Source organism: Juglans regia, chromosome 9 (assembly GCF_001411555.2).
Source record: "Juglans regia cultivar Chandler chromosome 9, Walnut 2.0, whole genome shotgun sequence".
NCBI classification, from domain to species: domain Eukaryota; kingdom Viridiplantae; phylum Streptophyta; class Magnoliopsida; order Fagales; family Juglandaceae; genus Juglans; species Juglans regia.
This window is the reverse complement of record NC_049909.1, coordinates 1577893-1597941: the sequence shown is the minus strand read 5'-3', so window position 1 is coordinate 1597941 and position 20049 is coordinate 1577893. Positions and strand designations below refer to the sequence as shown.

Here is a 20049-nt window from a genome sequence, read left to right as displayed (position 1 = left end):
TACACCATGAAGATGTCGCATGCCCTACAAGGGTATAAGGCAAAGATGATTCAAAAGTGAAATCTAATAATTTAGTTCCCGCCCTCTCACACTCAGCAAAACGTTTTTAGGTATTGCTGGGAAAAATTATGTAGTGCGGGCGAGGAAGGGTATGTGAGGCGACAAAATAAAAATATGTGATAAGGCATGTATTAAGTAATACCCCAGAAAGGGAGAATGGAGAGGTAACAGCTCAAGGTGAGGGTTGCACCTAGACAAAGGACGAAACACACTGCCATGTAGGTTACATATGTACTTCAGTTGAGTGCAAATAGTAATAATCCCACCCTAGGTCCTACTTTCCCTCTGGTAGGACTCCTCTCGCAAGAAACTTGCATCAATAGGGCATCTCTTGCCAAGAGGTTTGCTCCGAGAGCACATGTGGCGTTCTCGTCCCATGATAACTTACCCAATGAGGGAATGCGTTGTCCAAGATGCTAGCTAGTCGACAACACCCCCCAATCGTTTATAGGGAAAGTATGTGTTCACACAGTAAGCACATGCTAGATATGTGACCATGTGTTACATATCTTAATGCTACAAGTCTCCTTTCCACCATAAGCGGAGGTTGGGGATATCACAATTGTAACAAATATTTTACTTATATGGACAAAAATCCCAATAGGTCAAATAGCAACAAGTGCAACAAAACTAAATCTCCATCTAAACCATCCTTAGAAAGTTGGTATACAAGAGGTACATGTAAAAGAACCGAACCCAATAGATTTGTATTTCATATCTCATACATTTTCTGTCATTTTTTCTCTCGATTTCAAAGCCAAAGAAAGACTCAACATCCTTAGAACTCTCTATCCAAAAACTTTGGATGGGTTAGGCTAGAGTTGAATGCTACTTGGTTCCATTATCACCGGTTGTCGTTCTCCAAAGCTCTTCTTCAAAGAAGATATGTGGAACAAGTCGTGTATGCCTAGCATTTCCACAAGCAATGTGACACACCACTTAAAAGCACCTTAGGACTTAACCCTAGTAGCCATGACCCTAGCTAAGTAGAAATTTTGATACTTGAGAAGAATGAAAATTTTGAAATTTGGAGTTGGCAAAGGAGCTTACACCATTGGGTTAGTTGTTTTATTTTAGAGAATTTTAGAACTATTTTCATTTTGAGAAAAATGTGCCAAGAGGCCAATGGAAGAATGGCACATGGCATATGGAAGATTGGCCACCTTGGTGGGCTAAATGACTTAGTTAAAATACTAGATGGATTTGGAGAAGGCTCAAGAGTGGTTTAATAAAGGGTCCTAGCTTACTAAGATAAGAGGACTAAGGATAGATACCAAGACCTTAGGCCCAACTTAGTAGGCATAAGACTATTAGGCCCCACTTGATAGACACAACACATTAGGTCCAACTTAGTAAACATAAGACTATTGGACCCAACTTAGTAAGACCCAAGACTATAGGCCCAACTTGGTGAAATCCAAGACTAGGAGCCAATTTAGTGAAATTTTAAGGCCAAGGAAAGCTCCAATAAAGTCTGGACACGGGGCCCATATATAAGTCCACTTCCAGGCCCACACAAAAGGCTTGATCATATGGCCTAATGAGAACTCAACACTTGAAGCCCAAGCCTAGTATTTCATATTACTCTTCCTAATAGGACCCACATACACCATACCATTAGTTTTCTTTCTTCCCAAACCCATCCCACACTCCCCTAGGGTTTTCTTTTCAACCATGGTAAGACCACTAACTAGAGTTAAGGTTACTATTTCAAAACCCTCATCATAACCATGAATAGTAACCCAAGCATCATGACTTACATAGTTTTCTTCAAGTCTTTTCCTCATAATTTTATATCTGAATTTTTTTTCTTTTACACTTATTTTGCATCACTCTTAGGCAACCCTTGAATGTTAGAAAAAACCCAACCCATGTCACTTGAAGAAAAGGCATGAAAACCCACCAATCGGCACCCTTGGTGCAAAACCAAGCAACCCTTTAAACAAGCCACCAAAACCAGGCCCCTTCACAAGATTTGATGAGGATTTACTGTACCACTCAACCCCCATTATGTCACCTAAAATCAGACCTAGGAGGTGGCCAAAAACAGTTCCAAAGACCAAGCCAAAAACACAACTATTCACCTAGGAAATTAAAATTTGACCAAACCATGTACCCTTCCCTCTTCACATATTTTCCTGCACCTAAATTAACCACCTCCACATACCACCACCTCTGCCAAATCACCCTAAAGAAGTGCGTCAAAGCATTCCATTACATGCTTGGCCAGTCCCCTTCCATGAGCATCAAAATCGATTGGCAAATGGGATGATGAAGATGGATCACTCTACTAAAACCTATGCACTCAAACCTTTCCTTCATTTTCTACTCAAATCAAATCACATGGCCACCACTCATACCTCATTTCCCACCTGGGAAGATCACTCATTAGTGGTAATTATGCCAACAAAATGGACCAAAGGAATAGAAACAAAAGATGATAAAAAACTGGAAAGCCTTGAAACCCTAAAATCGTCAGCCATCAACTTGTTTTCCCTAATATTTTTGTTCAAACTTTTGAAACCATTCAGCCCCCTACACCTATGTTCATCCTCTAACACTTGATCATGAGGTAATCAAGTATTTTAGGCCACTATTCAACTGACCTAAACAATGACACATATGAAAAATACACTTAACACCTCCACCGCCCACATCCACCATTCACAACCACCCTTCAACCAAGCCGTGCACTCCATCACCCCTCACCCGTCCATTGAGTCTTATAAATACCCCCTTCATCCATCACTTCCTCACACAAATTTCTCAAGCTTTCTCTTAGTGTTCTTGAGAGCAAAACACTCTTAGTGTAAGAGAGGGGTGAAATAGAGTAGTGTAAGAGTGAGTTCTTGGAGTGGGCTATTTTTGAAGCATCAAAAGCCATGGTTTGGTGAGTAATCCTACCCTATGTTTTTTTGGGTGTTAAATTGACATGTTAGGTTTTGAATTATGGCATGATAATGAATATTTGATTGAGTTATATGAGGTTTAACTTGAAGACTTGCATTTTGGTACAGATTTGTAGTCTTGCTAAAATAAATTGTTTTAGGATGAAATTTTAGTCATGACATGTCTTGATATGATCCTATATGTTTCAATAATGTCTTGAAAGATTTATTGAAGGTTTAAATTTGTGGAAAACAGCATGTCAAGATAGGTTTATAGGTCCATATCTTGTGTTGATCATCTGAGCATTCGGTTTCCACTTGCATGAAGATGATCTTGTCATATCATGAATTATTTTCCCAAAGTTTGTGTTATAAACCTTTATATATTTATTATCATCATGTTAGGGGTTGAAGTACATGATTTATTTAGGCCTTAAGGGTTTACATGTTAAAATAAGCTAAAAGCAACATGCTTATACCCGGTTTGAAGGTTCATGACATTTTGGTGCAAATTGATGAATAGATGATAATGAGAACTCATGTGACATGAATCTAAGTTGCTAGATTTTCCATTAGGAATAGATGTATTGTTTCCTACTTAATAAGATTCAGTCACTCATGCAACCAAAGGGGTTATAGGCTTTGAATCACAAAAAGCCCACAAATGCATGCCACAGGTTGGATGGATTTGTCATAGTAGTTGATTGATTATTGAAAGTCTAAGGTCATATATGGATTTAAAACATGAAAATTATAAGGTTTGTGAAATTTGGTGAAATTTGAGGCCAAAATGAAAATAGTGAAAATTTACAGCCTAAGTGACAATTTCAGGAAATATAGGGGTAGTATTGTAATTGTCATTTTATTGGCCCCTTTCTGATTATGAACATATTTCTTAGTTTTACAATTCCTAACTTAGAAGGCCTCTTATTAAGCCGCACTAAATTCCTAGATACTCAAAAAGTTTAAGTTAGCTTCTAACGTACTCTTAGATAATTTATTTATGATTCTTGTATAAATGCCACATTCATATTAAATGTCATTTTGAGTATGAAACATCATATGATACATCATTAAGCATTTGATTATTTGCTTACATGATATGTGAAGTTCTCACCATTTTAGCATATTACATGTAAATGTCATTTTCACATGAAGCTTACTACATATGCACATGTCATGAAATACATTTTTCAAGTATAGCATGAAAATCAATTTTGTCACAACCCAAAATGTTAGGATGGAGAATTTTCCTAGTAGAACTCCAATTTCCACTCTGGAGCGAGTAAAAATATAGTGGTAACCTTTGGATTGACAAAGAACCGTCAACAGGTTTCGAATGGATTCTTTTTAAAGAATATCATAGTGAAGTCGTATATGGCACCTAATGCTGGTGGGTGCATATATTATGATGATGAAATGTTATGATACCAATACATTGAGTTATGAGTCTACAGACAATGACATAGTTTCAACATGAGTTCTACTACAGCCACCGACAAGTACTAACATTGCAAATGGGGAGCTGTGATGATATCATGTGATATGTTAAGTTGATGATGGCTATAATAACAGAGAAATGTTATGTTTTTGAAAAAATAAAGTGAAAAATGTTCTCTATAAGAAAATACGCAATAAAGTTTTTCGAAAATACATTGAGGAATCTTGATGGGAGATAAATACGTGTTTTTTGTATATCAAGCATGCATCACATATTTATCATTAAGCATGCATATCTTATCTCTCTACAAGTTAGTTGTTTAACTTATTGAGATTTCACGGAATCCCACTATGGTAAATCCACTATCATTCCCTTAGAATGTAGAAGCTATGTCAGAACCAGCATATGACGAACAAGATGGTAATGAACTTCAACCCTTGGCTTCAGAAGGTTGAGGATGAGCCCAACCCTGATCAGAAGCTGGATTTGATATTGATATTTGTAGCAATTGCTCTATACACCATAGAGAATAAGAGAGAAATGATCTGACATGTTTTGTTTACAGAACTTTGACGAAGTGTCTATAATAAGGAGAATTCATCTCCCAGTTTATGTCTAAACGTATGCCTTACTACGTGGACCTTTTTAAGTAAGGCAGTATCTATCTATGGTTAATCCAATCAATTGGGATGTCTAGTTCATTATGCCATGAAATCTTTATAGGTCACCCTTTTTCTCCTATGATTATTGCATATTGCTAGTTGCATACTAGGATGCATTGCATGTTAACTGTCATGAACGCGGGTATGTAATCATGTGTTGCATGTCTCAATACTCCAAGTCTTCGTTACATCCCAAGCAGAGGTTGGGGGCGTCACAGGCAAGTCCAATCGATAGGCTACTAACCAACTTTCTCCATGATTTCATAAGGTCCTACATATCAGGGACTTAGCTTCTCCATCTTACCAAAGCAGAAAACTCCGTTTATGGGTGACACCTTAATATACAACCAATCGCCTACTAAGAATTCTAGGCTTCTCCTTCTACAGTTGGTGCAGCTTTTCTGTCTACTTTGAGCTGCCAGCATCCATTTTTTAATTAATAGAACTTGCTCCTTGACTTCCTGCAAATATTCGGGACCAAGTATCTTTCTTTCCCTTACCTCGTCCCAGTATAACGGAAATCTACACTTCCTTCCATACAATACCTCTTAAGGCGCCATTTGAATTGTGGTTTGGAAACTATTGTTGTGATACCCCATATGATAAGGATAAGGGTAGGTGGTGTATGAAATCCCATATTGCTTAGGAAGGAGAAGCTCTTGCTCTTTATAAGGTTCCAATGTGGTTCCAATTGTATCATTGACTAGTCTTTTTGGAGTATAGGCCATGTGGTTTGGGCCTTCCATTGGGGCATTAGAAATAGTATCAGAGCCTATCTCAACCAGAAATATGGGACTTGAGCCGTGCCATCTACGACGGATTGGCCCGACGTGAACATCGGAAATTTAAGGGGGTAGATTGTGATACTCTATATGATAAGGATAAGGGTAGTTAGAATATGGGATCACACATTGCTTGGGAATGAGAAGTTCTTGCACTTTATAAGGTTCCAATGGGGCTCCAAATGTATCATTGACTAGTCCTTTTGGAGTATAGGTCATATGGTTTGGGCCTTCCATTGGGGCGTTACAGTTGTTATAGGCAAACTCCACCAAAGGCAAGTGCCCCTTCCAATCACCTTTTGTTTCCAATACATAAGCTCGAATCATATCTTCTAGAGTTTGTATCGTTCACTCTGTTTGTCCTTCAGTTTGTGGATGATATGCATTGCTAAACTTCAAGCTGGTACCCAGAAAATTCTGTAGACTTTGCCAAAAACATGACGTGAACTGCGTATCTCTATCTGATACAATAAATCTAGGTACTCCATGTAACTGAACTATCTCCTTAATATATATTTTGGATAGCTTGTCCATAGAGTCAGTGTTGGCGATTGGCAAAAAGTGAGCATTCTTTGTCATTCTGTCAACGATAACCCATATAGAGTTATTTCCTGTCGATGTCCTTGGCAGTCCAATTACAAAGTCCATGGAGATATCTTCCCACTTCCACTCTAAAATGGGTAACGGTTGCAACTCACCTACCAGCCTTTACCAATTGACACACAGAAAATTTAGCCACAAATTATGCCAAGTCCCCTCTTCATTCCATCCCACGAATAATGTCCTTTCAAGTCTCGATACATCTTGGTACTGCCGGGATGTGTAGTGTAAGGCATACAATGTGCTTCCTTTAGTATCCTTTCTTTTAACTCTGGGTCTGTAGGGATCACCTTCCTTTCCTTACAACACAACATTCCATCATTATGAATGCTAAAGTGCCAAGGCCCTCAAGATTCCAGAATTTTTTATCGGAATCTACTAAGTTTATCATCCCTCTGTTGTTTTTCCCTAATTTCAACGTCGTTCAAAGGCACAATCTCTTATATTGTTGCTAATGTTGTACTTCCTTGAAAGCTTCCAATCAATAGACTCCTCATGCTTGCTAATAATGGTTTTATTCCTGTCTAGGACTTACAACTAACGACATTTGCTACTACGTTGGCTTTTCTGGAGTGATATTTTATTTCACACTGGTAATCACTGATCATTTTGATCCATCTCCTCTGCCTTACATTTAAGTTCTTATGGCTAAAAAGATACTTGAGGCTTTTGTGATTAGTGAAAACTTCACACCTCTCCCCATATAAGTAATGTCTCCAAATCTTTAAGGCAAACACAAATGCAACTAATTCTAGATCATGAGTAGGATAGTTCTGCTCATGATCCTTCAGTTGTTGTGAGGCATACACAACTACTCATCCTTCCTGCATTAGCACACATCCTAGACCCATCTTGGATGCATCACTGTAAATCCCATAAACCTTATGTGGTTTATAGTGATGCATCCAAGATGGGTCTAGGATGTGTGCTAATGTAGGAAGGACGAGTAATTGCATATGCCTCACGGCAACTAACGGATCATGTCTATATCGAGTCCTGAAGGCAGTCTTAGAAACATCTTGCTTCCTAATCTTGAGTTGGTGGTATTCTGACCTCAAATCTATCTTAGAGAACACCGAAGGTCCCTGTAATTGATCTAAGAGATCATCAATTCGAGGTAATGGAAACTTACTCTTGATGGTTACCTTATTCAACTCCTGATAATCGATACACATCTTCATGGATCCATCTTTCTTCTTTACAAATAATACCGGTGCACCCAAAGGGAAGAACTAGGTCAAATAAACCCTTTTTCTAATAACTCCTCAATCTGGGCTTTTAACTCCTTTAGTTCGACCAGGACCATCCTATAGGGTGCTCTATGCACAAGGGCAGTTGCTAGTTCTAATTCTATGATAAACTCTATTTATCTATCTGGGGGCAATCTAGGTAAATCGTCAGCAAACACCTTGTAAAATTCTTCTATTACGGGTATTCCCTACACTCCTTTAGATTCCTCTGCCTTTTCTACCACAAACAACAAGTAAGTGAGTGCACCTCCCATAATACTTCTCTTAACCTAACAAGTCATAACCACCAATGCGAATACCTTGATAGGTTCTTCGATGTAGCAAATCCTATTAGTAGTGGGCGGTTCGAATGTTACTTCCCTCTTCTGGAAATCAATCTTAGCATAGTGCCTGAACAATCAATCCATCTCTGTGATTACATCAAATTCCATTAGACGGAGTAGGATTAGGTCAGCTTTCAATACAAATCTTGCAACCTCTAATGGGCAGCCCTTGATTACTTGCATACAACCAACTACATTCCCATTCGGAATAGTCACCAGAACCCTTTGAGGCAAAGGCTTCGTAATCAAATCACATAATCGCACGAAAGTAGTAGATATAAAGAATTGTGATGCTCCTAAATCGAACAAGGCACAGGCTGAATATCGCAGCAACTTAAACTTACCTATCAAGATAATTAAGATTATCTAAAGAACTTAGTCAGAGCTAAATATTGAACCAGGGTAAGGTTAAAGAGATACTAGTAATTACTCCAACTTCTATTGTCTTAACATCTTCCAAATCTACCTATCCTAAAGTTATGGTAGAGACTCTAGTTTCCATTGGGGTCTTAGGGTTGACATCAAGTGCTGCTCCCCCACTAGGCATGTTGTGGGGACTATTCTGAATCAAATGACCCATTTGACTGCACTTAAAATAGGCTCCCATGGTCAAAAGACATTCACCGCTATGTCTTCGCCACATCTACGAAATGTTGGTAGTGTGACTATTGCCGGGTTTCCAGCCATTACACCTTTCCCTTTATCCATCGAGAACCCACTTTTTCTTCATGCTTCCTCCAGGTTAGTAAGGCATCACTCTCTTCCATTCTATGTTGATCTGAGTGATCAAACTCCTTTGCTCCACCTCGGTTGTCGAAGCAACATTAACCAATTCTCAGAAATTTTAAATTCTCAAACTAGCAAGATGGCTACAGATTCTTGGTTGTAAGCCTCCTTGAAACTTTTGGGCCTGCATCTTCTTGGTTGCGATCAAGTGTGGGGTGAACCTTCCTAATTCCATGAAGCGAGCCGCAAACTACTCCAAGGTTTGATTGCCTTGCACCAAATTAGTAAACTCCTAAGCCTTCTATTGCTTGGTAGACTCAAGGAAGAATTGATTATCGAACTCTTCCATAAATCTTTCCCACGTAAGAGCGGCTATATTCCCAAGTTCTCGTATTAGTAATTGCCTCTTGGTGTCCACCATATATCGGCCTTTTCTTGAAGCAGGTGTACGACATACTGGACTTTCTATTCCTCTGTGCATCCACTTATATCAAAAGTTATTTCCTGGTCAACGTGCCAATTGTTGGTTCTTAATGCTCCTTTCGTGCCCATGAAACTCAGGTATCGATATATGAGAAACTTCTCAAAGGGACAACCATGACCTTCTCCTCTTGGTGGCTCTTGTCTATTATTTTGCCTTTGGGCCATCGGCTGCCACACCACTTTCGTCATTTGGCAGATGGCTTCCACTATAGCTTGACCTCCTTCTAGTAGAGAATTTCCTTCCTCAAGTTCTGTAGTTCTTGGAAAATTCTCATCATGTCTCCCACGTGCCATAAGCTCCTCTTTTCTTGAAAAGTACAAAGCTAACATGCATCAGTCCTATTCGTAAACAAGATAACCTTGGTTCCCATCTTTGGTTCGTAAGCACGTATGTTTTCTGCCCATAAGAAACGAGGATTCAAGCCTACAAACCGAGACATTCAAGCCTAACTTTTTGTACCATATTCCCTAGGACAATTGTGGATTTACCCAGAGACATAAATGCTCTGATACCACCGTCTATGATGACCCCAGACCTCGCTTGGGATTGGAAGTTTCAGGACATGTGACTCAAGATTACACAACCCTCGTTCATGATAGTTAACATGCAATGCACGTAATATGTTTCTAATAGTAAGCAATAATCTCAACAGAAAAAGCTCAATTCTAAGTAAAGATTGAGCAATTAAAGTATGGTAGCGAATATAAAACAACTATTAATCCCAAAAACACTTGTTCAAAGACTCCCAAAATACAAAATGAGGGTTTAAAAACCCCAATCCTTGTATCAAAATATCATTGTATTGCTTTTACATAGCCGAGAAAATGTCCTATTTTTCCTTCTCTTTTTCTATGATCTTTTGCAGGTCCTCAAAAAGTTTGAGCTCTTCAAAGATGAAGTTCGAGGATGACTCTAGTCTCTCTACTAATGTTGGCTCCATAGAGCGCTTGGGGCTCTTAGAGGCCTCCTTAGTTCGTGGGGGATCTTCTCGCTTGCGTTTCCCCATTGCTTTTACCTAGACCTGTCACAACTTCTACCATTCCAAGGGGAATAGTAGTAGAAACTACTCCAATGTGATTTCAAAAAATCTTAGTAAGTTAAACCAATAACATACAAGAAGATAATATGAGCATGTATAGGCAAACCATGAGTAGGAATGCATGAACATGAACTTGTCTAAAAACTCATTTCATTCTTGTACATATTCTTTCTCAAAACATTGATCATGTAATCATATAACAAAGTAACGAAGTAACAGTGTAAGCATATTCTTTTTCAATTCATATTAATAACTTATAATCATTAATCCATGTAACTATATAGGTGGACACCTCACGACTCCCTTAAGAATCGTGGGCTCCTGCTAGTTACCGCATCACATTGTCGGCCCTTTTGATCGGGCGTGAGTACGTTACAGTCCACATGATACAACAGTTTTCAATTCACCTTCATTGCATTTCCAATGTGTTGCACACACTAGTGTTAGATGCTACTTCGCTCTGGAATCCTTTAAGAAGAGCCCATTCGAAATCCATTGACTGTGCTTCATCAACCTAGGGATTATCACTCCAATTTAAGCACTCTGGTGTAGATAGAGAAGTTCCACCAAGATATTCCCCCATCCTAGCATTTGGGGTCGTGAAAAAACCATTTCCTTAATGCACATCCCGAAAGCCATGTGATATGTGACCATGTAACTTTCATGCAACAATGTCATGTTCTTATGCCATATGTTAAGAGTGCATCACGTATATATACAACTTGAAAGAATTAGAACATGCAGAAAACACATGCTTATGCATAACTTATGAAAGCTCATCAAAGCATGCATCAATTGTCAAAGCTCTAAACATGTCTTTAAACTATTTCATTTGATAAACAACATTCAAACATAGCAGGCACATATAAGATATGAATCATAACATGTGACAAGTAGTGATTCCATAATCCAATTTGAAGAATCAAAATGCAAAGTTTACACATAATATAATTACATTATCCAAGAGTAACTTACAAAGCTTCAAAATTATTATTTTCAACGATCAAGCAGTTGAAAGTGTATGTTTCAATCATTAGACTCTTTGAAATCAAAAAACTTCAAACCAAACATATGCTTCGCATTCTAGGGTTTAATCGTAATCAGTTCTAGAGTTTATTTTCTCACTTCATGACCCTTCCCTTGCCTTGAGCCTCATAAACTCATGCCTTGAGGAAAAACCCTAGGCTGAATGGTGTTAGTACTCCTCTTACTCAGTAAGAACCCATAATGGTTCGGTGCTAGTTGATCCTTATAACCCTAATAGTCATTTACATGCATTATGCGAATAGAGCATACTAGTGTGTATAACAACTCCTTGGCACGAAAGTTCTTGAAGATGTGCAAGGATTTCTAACTTGAGGCATACTAGAAGGAAGACCTTTATGAAAATCTTAATGGTGGCTTAATGTTACCTAACTCTACAAGGGTTCCTTCATTTCCCTTTTGCCATTGATGATTCAGGTGTTTTTAGAAGAAAAACTCTAGACAACCCCTACTCAATAAGATTAAGCATGGTTGAACCAAATACTCCATTAATCCTATAGAACTCACGACAAGGCCATAACACATATCCCTTAACTCTCTCAAGCTGAACCTTCTTCAACCCAAAAATCCTTGCAAGTGCAATGTGTGTTCATGAGAAGAGAGTCGGGTAGAAGCCTTAAGATTCTCATCGTGCAAACCTCCACAACGTGATGTCTTTAGTTTTCCAGAAGCTTGTAAGAGGGAAAAGGAAAGGTCATTTTAGGCCATAGGAAAGAAGTGCCACATGGTACCTTCCAGAAGCTTGGTTCCATGCTTTCCCAGTGGCAAGTTGCTTGCCAAACCAAAAATCCCTTCCCAAGGCTCTAATGATTGAAACTTAGGGAAACTTATGAGTCTCTCTCTTACAATTGCACCTCCTAGTATCAAAACCCTAATTTTGGCTTTTAAAACCTTAAACCTTTTTAATTAATAGCGGAAAATCTCTAGTCCCTTAGGCCTTCTTGTGGGCTTGGGCACCTATCCCTTTAGCAAAAAGGTAAGGCCCTTGTCACTTACTAGGTTTACAAACCATAGGCCTAATTTCTAATTGAACTAAGGAAAAAATAATAAAATTAGTAACAGGTGAGGACTTGGCTAAGTCCGGGTTATCACAACTAGCCGTCAGGATAATCTTAATTCTGTCTGGCATACCGACTGCCGCCTCCTGGTCGCTAGTATATTGCCCGTGCTGGAGAGTATCTCTTCTCTTGATTTGGTGTGGTCCTCACAGGACACTTCCCACGAGAAGTGTTCGAACGAGAACTTATCCATGAAATGCACTACATCTTCTATAAATACCCCTCTAGGTAAGATAGTAAGACCTATTTTTTTCTGACTTCAGCATTAGAAGTATGCGTTTTCCACTACAATCACCCTACGTCTTTCCTTTATTCTCACAGGTTGATTACCGAGGAGCTCATGGTGTCGCGCGCTGAACTTATCGAGAATTGCCTCGACAACTAGTATTCTCTGATAGGGTTACATGAGTTTCATTTTATAGTTCCTCTTTGGACTGGTACATCCTATGTAGTGGGTTTATCGAAAGCTAATAAGGAGGTGACACGTCAGCTAAGCACATAGAAATATCCTGAACCGCATCCCACCATAGCGCAAGACATGAAACGCTGGGAACCCACCAACAAAAAAGAAAAGAGAATCCCTTCGCGATAGACAAACCCACTTCAACCAGAAAATCCCTTCAAGTTGACGCAACCCACTTTGCCGTACAACATCCGGTCCCGGTGGAGGAGCTCCAGACCAGACCGGCACACCCCTTCAAATCGACACATCCCACCGTAGTCGCATGAACCATCGCATTGCTACCCTCCACACCGCCAATCCTCTATTTAAACCTCCTCCAAGTATTGTTCCTGTATTATGGAACATCAAAAAAAAATTGTCGATATCCATCAGTCTTTCCAACAATTTAGATAGGCAGTTGTAAGTTAGCTGAAAAGGAAAAACAAAACACGAACCGACGGAGAATTCCAAGATGACAATAACAGTCAAAATTGCCCACATTGCAAAGCCTTCAAAACCTTCATAAAGAGATTTAGCGTGGCAAATCAACGAGACCAACGTGATAGCTAGTCCAACTTTAAGGAAATGAATAATCATTCTCGAATCATCTTGTCCAAGTTTCTTTATCTTCCTCACAGCTTCGACTATCTTGGTGCCTAACCTTCCAGGCATGGCCTTCAACCTCCCCCACCCACTAACGGAAACTAATTCATTTTGTTGAATTTCAGAAGTTATTTACATGACTAGTTGTACTTGTCTGATTGGGAGGGTTTGAGCGAGGGTTATGGTGGAGATGTTATGCCTGGCTCAGATAGGAGAGAGAGGGAGGGAGGGAGGGAGGGACAGGAGACCGAGAGAGGGAGTGGGGTTTCGGTGGCCTTTGAATTAGTTTCATCGGAAGGAGAGAGAGAGAGAGAGAGAGAGAGAGAGAGTCGGGGAAGGAGGAGGATGGGAGCAGAGGAAAATTTTTTTGTTCCTCTGAAACGCATCGCACCATTGAGAGGATGTGGGCTCTACGTGGCAGGCTACCAATATTGGAGGTTGTTGTTTGGAGTATATTGGACATGCCTGTGTGAAGATTTTCACTTGATTTTAACACAATAAAATATGAACATATATAAGGGAAGGCCATTGATAGAAGCCCTGGCATAATTACTCTTACACTTGCAAAATGACAGGATTTGTAGAAAGCAAAAAGCTCTTGTTTAAAAGCTTGTCCAAAATTTACTAAATTCTATGTACGTGAGGATTTCTAGGGCGCTTGGTACTCATTGTCCATTAATATTAGTGTGGGAACAGATCATCATCATGTACACCTTGAAGAGAAATCGTATAGCACTTATGAAGACAAGTCATTTGTTGAAATGCCTCAATGGGCATATACCATTTCAGAAAGAATATTACAGAGTGTATTTCCTTCCATGTTGAGCACATCGTGCTATACACTATTTATAGAGACGTAAGTAATTCAAATCAGATTTACAAAAATATTCTAGATGTTTCCACAATCCTTTTCCTTAGAATCCTGAGGTGGCAGTATACGATTTTTGCCTTTCTGTTGTGAGCAATTCTGTTGAGCATTCTGTTGAGGTGTGCTGGAAGTGAATGAGTGCTGTGAGCTGATGTGCAAGGGTGCTGAATATTCAAGAGTGCTAACATCCCCCCGTGATTCAAACGACACCGTCATGATGGTGAGGCTTGATCATAGAAGAGAAAAGCGAGCTGAAGAGAGCGGCTTTGTGAGAATATTAGCAATTTAGTCTTTGCTTTGAAGAAACCTGACAGCAAGTGATTTGGCAGCGACGAGATCACAAACAAAATGATAATCCAAGGCAACATGTTCAATACGTGAGTGCATAACATGATTAACAGATAAATAAGTAGCACCAAGATTATCATCAAATAAGGTGGGAATATCAGAAATGGTAATTCCTAATTCTGTCAACAAGGATTGTAACCAGAGAATTTCACAAGTAGTGTTTGCAACAGACTTATATTCAGCCTTAGTTGAGGACCTAGCAACAGTGGATTATTTCTTTGAACCCCAAGAGATTAAATGATAACCAAGATAAATGCAAAAACACCCAGTAGATTTACGATCATCGGGGCAACCATAGTGTTCTGTTTACTTAATTTTTGTATTTTCTTTTCAATTATAGCTGCATCCAACTTACACCAACTTCAATACGAAGCTACTACTTGTATGTGGTCTTCTGTATACTTGATTCAAAACAAGTACACTTGGTTAGAGTTGGTTTTGGTTGCTTAGAGCTGGTTTTGGTTGAAATTTGAGTTCACTTGGTACTTCTCATGTCACCTCTTGAGGTTGAGATGGAGAGATGGAATAAAGGAAGAGAAATTGAAACATAAGAGGTTGAAATGTTAAGAGAGCAGAGAATTAAATCTATTGATTTATTGCTGAATTATTTCCTCTACAACAGAATGAATTTATTTTTTGCTTTGCTTCTGTTTGGGCTCAATTATCTAGGTACTGACCAACTTTAATCATGAGCATATGAGGGGATTCGATGGTGGAGTCTTACGTAAGAAGAAATGAAGAAATTCTGAGGAGACCATAAGCAAACAGTAAGAGAATTCACAATAGATTCTAACACTGAGTTGTGTATATCTTTCTATTTTCTTATTATTAGGAATACCAAATGACCTTAAAATCTCAATATGTGACATTAGAAAAACCTTCATAGAAACCACGAAAACTATAGTGAAGTCTATAGAAAAAGGAGGAAGCTCGAAGGTTAGAGAAACAACTTAAACTAGTTCAAGTTTGAGGTGAAAAAAAAAATTGTCATCTATCATTACTATGTTTTTGGTTTGATTTAGTTGCTGCAAATCAGTCTCATTAATGGCTTGGTGCTTTTATGGAGTTACAGAATCATTTGGAATTACTTGTCTTAGTTTGACACATAATATAACAAGTTAACTTTTGACTTCATAAAGTTTCACGCTCAAAATTTTGAATAAAATGGATCTGCTTCTTCACTTACTAGGATTGTGTAGAAGTGTGAATACAAAGATTTTATATGATCTTAATTATTCGGCTATCGGTTCTGCCTATTTGTGGTTATGCAATGTGATTGTTAGAAGGACAAGAACATAAAATCTACAAAAGTTAACTAAGTTACATTAATTTTGTTGTTAATTGACAAATTTTATTTGGCATTCTTGTGATACTCTTCAATCCTTGCAGGGTGCTCCCTACAAATGTGTTTTTTTAGAGTACTTTGTTGTTAAGTTCAATGATCTTTCTTAACTCTGTTTTTTCCCCTTCAACAAGTCTGGGATTAGTTTTGGTGTAGTTCTTAGTGTAGTTACTATAGATTTTGGGTTCTTTATTTAAGTTACTATAGACTTTGGATCTTTTTTGAGTATGTAAAAATAATATTAGTGTAATCTAAGGTGTAAGGTAAAATTGTGAAGCCTGCAAAACTTGGATGTGTATGATATTTTTTCTGTATTCTGTTTCGTGTTTTTTTTTTTAAAAAACACATTTTCTAGTGAGTAAAATTCGCCGGAAATAATTTTTTCATAGCATAAAGATATTTCTGGTGACATTAAATTGCCGAAAATAGTATCTTACGGCAAAACTTACCCGTCGGAAATACCTAATGACGACGATAATTGAAAATCATTGGAAAAATAATGATTATTTGCGACGATTTATTAACTTTTGTGACGGTACATATCGCTGGAAATAATTTTTCCAGCGATTTTAATGATAAACGAGAAGGTCATTTCCGTCGATTTTTTAAACATTTGCGACAGATTAAAATTGCTAAAAATAGTATTTTTGTGACGATTTTTGCCTATCGCTGGAATTGATCAAAAGCAGCTTTAGAATTTCGTCGAACCTGCAGCGATTTATAAATCGTCAAAAATGGTTAAATGCAGCGATTATTATGAGTATTTGAGACGATTTGAGCGCTGAAAAAAACCTGATTTTTTGTAGGGTGAAAAATGAACATATAATTTTTAATTTTATGGTTAAATTACATGTATTTAGTTGGGTGTTATGCACATTTCCATTTATGTATATATATATATATATATGTGTGCATTTTGTTCCTACGGGTACCGCGTGCATGGAAGAATGAAATCTCAAATAGAATTAATTATGACGAGAGAAGAAAATGTAGAACAGAAGTGCATGCTTATAATTACTAGTTTTCGTGTTTATTATTATTATTTTTTATTTTTTATTTTTTTTGGCTCTCGTTGTTTTTTATTTCCTCGCTGTGCCTATACCATGGGGCTCCCACTAAGCATTGATGGGGTGGGGCCATTCGGGCTGATTGAGACCAACTTTTAAGTCACTTGCGACAATGAAGACAGAATCTGAATTTCTCCAAAAATTCTCCACTATTTATCTGATGGGGGGAGCCTTTTTATGTTTGTTTCTCCACCCATGCAGGACACTACACAGAGTATTCTCAGTATCTACATACCATCTTGTTGCTTTGGCAGTCCTATGGAATTTGTCTTGACCTATTTGATACGAGTTCATGTTCTGGGTGAAACAAAAAACTATATATATATATATATATATATATTAATTAGTGCTGATCACAATAATATAAGACGAGGCCACATTAATTAATTATTCAACTGATCGATCCTGCGGGGCCATTTTTGCCATGCAAGTGAATGATAACCTTGCCTTTGTGAAAAAAATGATAAAAGGGATCGGATATACTCTACCTATGTCAAGTAGTACTAGTAGTATCTATAATCTGATTGCGAGAGAGAGAGAGAGAGAGAGAGAGAGATGTTTTGAGTGAAGAGTACTGGATTACGTTAGAATAGGTACTTCTTGAGATCAGGGACAATAGGGGAGAGACGATCTACACCAAAGTTACCAAACCCGGCCTTGACATCATGAGAAACATGCAAACCGAACTACACATGCATAAATTAAGATACTAACAAACTACGTACGACGCGATTACAAACGTACCCTGGCAATTAGCAAAACTAAATTAATACAAGCAAATTAAAAACCATATATGCATCATGAATGCATTTTCTTGAATATTTCTCAAGCTTTAATCGTTTCATACATGTCTTCCTTGGTTTCTTGGGCCTTTTCTTTTTCAGCGGGATCTCCAATTGCTTCATTAATATCGCTGGCCTTTGAAAGCTGAACAACGGTATTCATTTCAGGACACACAATTGTGCTAAGCTTAACCAAATCAACTATGTGTTCTGGTACATGCAGCTTCGGCTCCTCCGAAACCTTCTTCGCGTCCTTGTAAATTAGATAGAGCGCCATCTGAGCAATGCCGAAGATAAAGCCCACTGTATTTGGAAGCTGTACTCAATGCGCAAAAGAATTAGCAATAAGATAATTAAAAAAGGACGTAGAACGGCCGGACGTACGCATTAATTAACGAGTAAGTAGTTAGGGGAAGTACGTTAATAATGCACTTACAGCAATGTAGTAGTCCTTGAGAAAAAGGCCATAAAAGAACCACGCCACAGCACCCAAGGTTAGAAAGAAGGATAAAGGGAATGGCATATACTCGACGCTCTTGGTTCTCATAACTTGTCTCTGTATAAGTTCATATATATATATATAGTTGCATGATTAATATATATTAATCAGTGATGTGAAACTACTAAGGTACGTACGTAGAATGGAACGGTTTCTTAAATTACTAGGGACATATACAAATTTCTTGTTAACTTCTCACCATGATACAGAGAGGTGCAGCAAATACACCAAGGTTGAATACCAGACAAATCCATCCAAGAACCAAGATACGTTTTGCACCCTTTGCTAGGAAGTGAGTGAGGAGAGCCATCAGGCCGAACCCAAAAAAATTTAACAGGAGAAGAAGCTTCACAGTTTGTATCTGCAAGTGTTTAGACCAATATATTTATGCATGTTGATGATCAGCTAGATATAATATTGTATGCAATTGCTAAATAAATAAGGAGTCCAAGAACGGAGGATAAAGTTTACCCTTGTCTTTTTGGTTGCATAAAATATGAACAGCACGATGTAGATGGATTCAATTAGGCAGCCAACCGAATTTATGGTAATCAGGAGATTTGCATCCTTCTTAACCATTGCATAGTATATCCACAGCTTTGAACTGAAGAGTGCAACGACATAAGGAACTGATTGGAAACCTTCACTGGATTTCTTCTTGTATATCTGATAGAATGTTGGCCTGCAAGTAACCCGAAAAGAAACAAAGAATCATTGATTAGTCATCGTAAGTTGGAAAAATAAAGCAATCAAAAACAGCAAAAGAGCACTACTTACAGTGGAGCAAGGTAAACCATGAATGAAATGATATTGCCTACAAAATTAAATAAAAAGATCATGAATAACTAAATTAATTCCTTGAATAATTGTACAACCAATTCAACCATTGTTGTGAGAAGACTACTAGTTAATATTTATATATATTCTATATCTGCATGTGCATTAACTTGCATTAGGGTATATCAAATCATTCCATATATATATATCCTGAAACACGGTTCAATTCAAGAGAACGAAGAACGATTCAAGAGAACGAAGAACGGATGAAAGAAAAATACATCAATTTAAGTAAGTAGTGCTAATTAATAACACTTTTTATCTACCTAGAAGGCCGAAGGCAAAAGCCCATGACTGGTGAATGGCCATTTTTGCAAACACAACTAAACTCACTAGAACCAAAAACGTATAGTCTTCTCCCTCCCTCTTTCTCCCTCTCTCTCTAGCTAGCTAATTAATGAAATGTTTGCAGGCTGTGAGCTATCTCATACCGCTTAATTAAGGCACAAGCATAGAAGCAAAGGGCGTCAGCGTTTTATAGAGGCTGGACAATACTCGAATGGACGCATTCAAGTTGCATGCATGTGTGAAACATCAAAGTAACTTTCGGCTCTATATCCAGTTGTTTAGTATGAATACTGCTGGTATAATCTGAAATACTGCCGGTATAACCTTATTTAGTTTGTCTTTGTCGTAAAAAATAACCTTCTGATGACCAAGGAAGCCCTACTTTCTACCATTCTTAGTACTCGCACAATACATGGGGTCCCACCGATGAGGCCCTTTAGTTCCTAGTTGTTACCCACTGAATGGATTTAGGGTTTCCAACTCATGATAGTTCATGAGTTCTAGGCCAGTTAACATGATTCCTAGGTAGGTCTTTTCCCAGGCCGGGTGTGGCTATATACTCTTCCTTAATGAGCAATATTCGAAAGGCTTAAAGCTATTATATATATCATGATTC

The 20049-nt window shown here is 38.1% G+C and overlaps 1 protein-coding gene across 1 annotated transcript; it reads right to left on the bottom strand.

Annotated features, from left to right (window-relative positions):
* Positions 1-17585: 17585 nt before the first annotated feature.
* On the bottom strand, positions 17586-19598 carry LOC108990746 (bidirectional sugar transporter SWEET10-like). Its single transcript, XM_018964812.2, has 6 exons — positions 19412-19598; positions 19086-19122; positions 18780-18990; positions 18508-18669; positions 18246-18365; positions 17586-18125 (listed from the first exon to the last, which is right to left on the bottom strand). The coding sequence occupies exons 1-6, from the start codon at positions 19452-19454 to the stop codon at positions 17853-17855; spliced, it is 846 nt and encodes a 281-aa protein (XP_018820357.1). The 5' UTR covers positions 19455-19598; the 3' UTR covers positions 17586-17852.
* Between the last annotated feature and the right edge of the window lie 451 nt (positions 19599-20049).

Excerpts from the sequence above, each read along its gene's own strand:
- LOC108990746 (XM_018964812.2), bottom strand. The coding sequence starts at position 19,454 with ATGGCCATTCACCAGTCATGGGCTTTTGCCTTCGGCCTTCTAG. Across the intron at positions 18,991-19,085 it reads ATGGTTTACCTTGCTCCACT|GCCAACATTCTATCAGATAT; the intron begins GTAAGTAGTGCT and ends GGTTACTTGCAG. Across the intron at positions 18,670-18,779 it reads ATGCAACCAAAAAGACAAGG|ATACAAACTGTGAAGCTTCT; the intron begins GTAAACTTTATC and ends AAACACTTGCAG.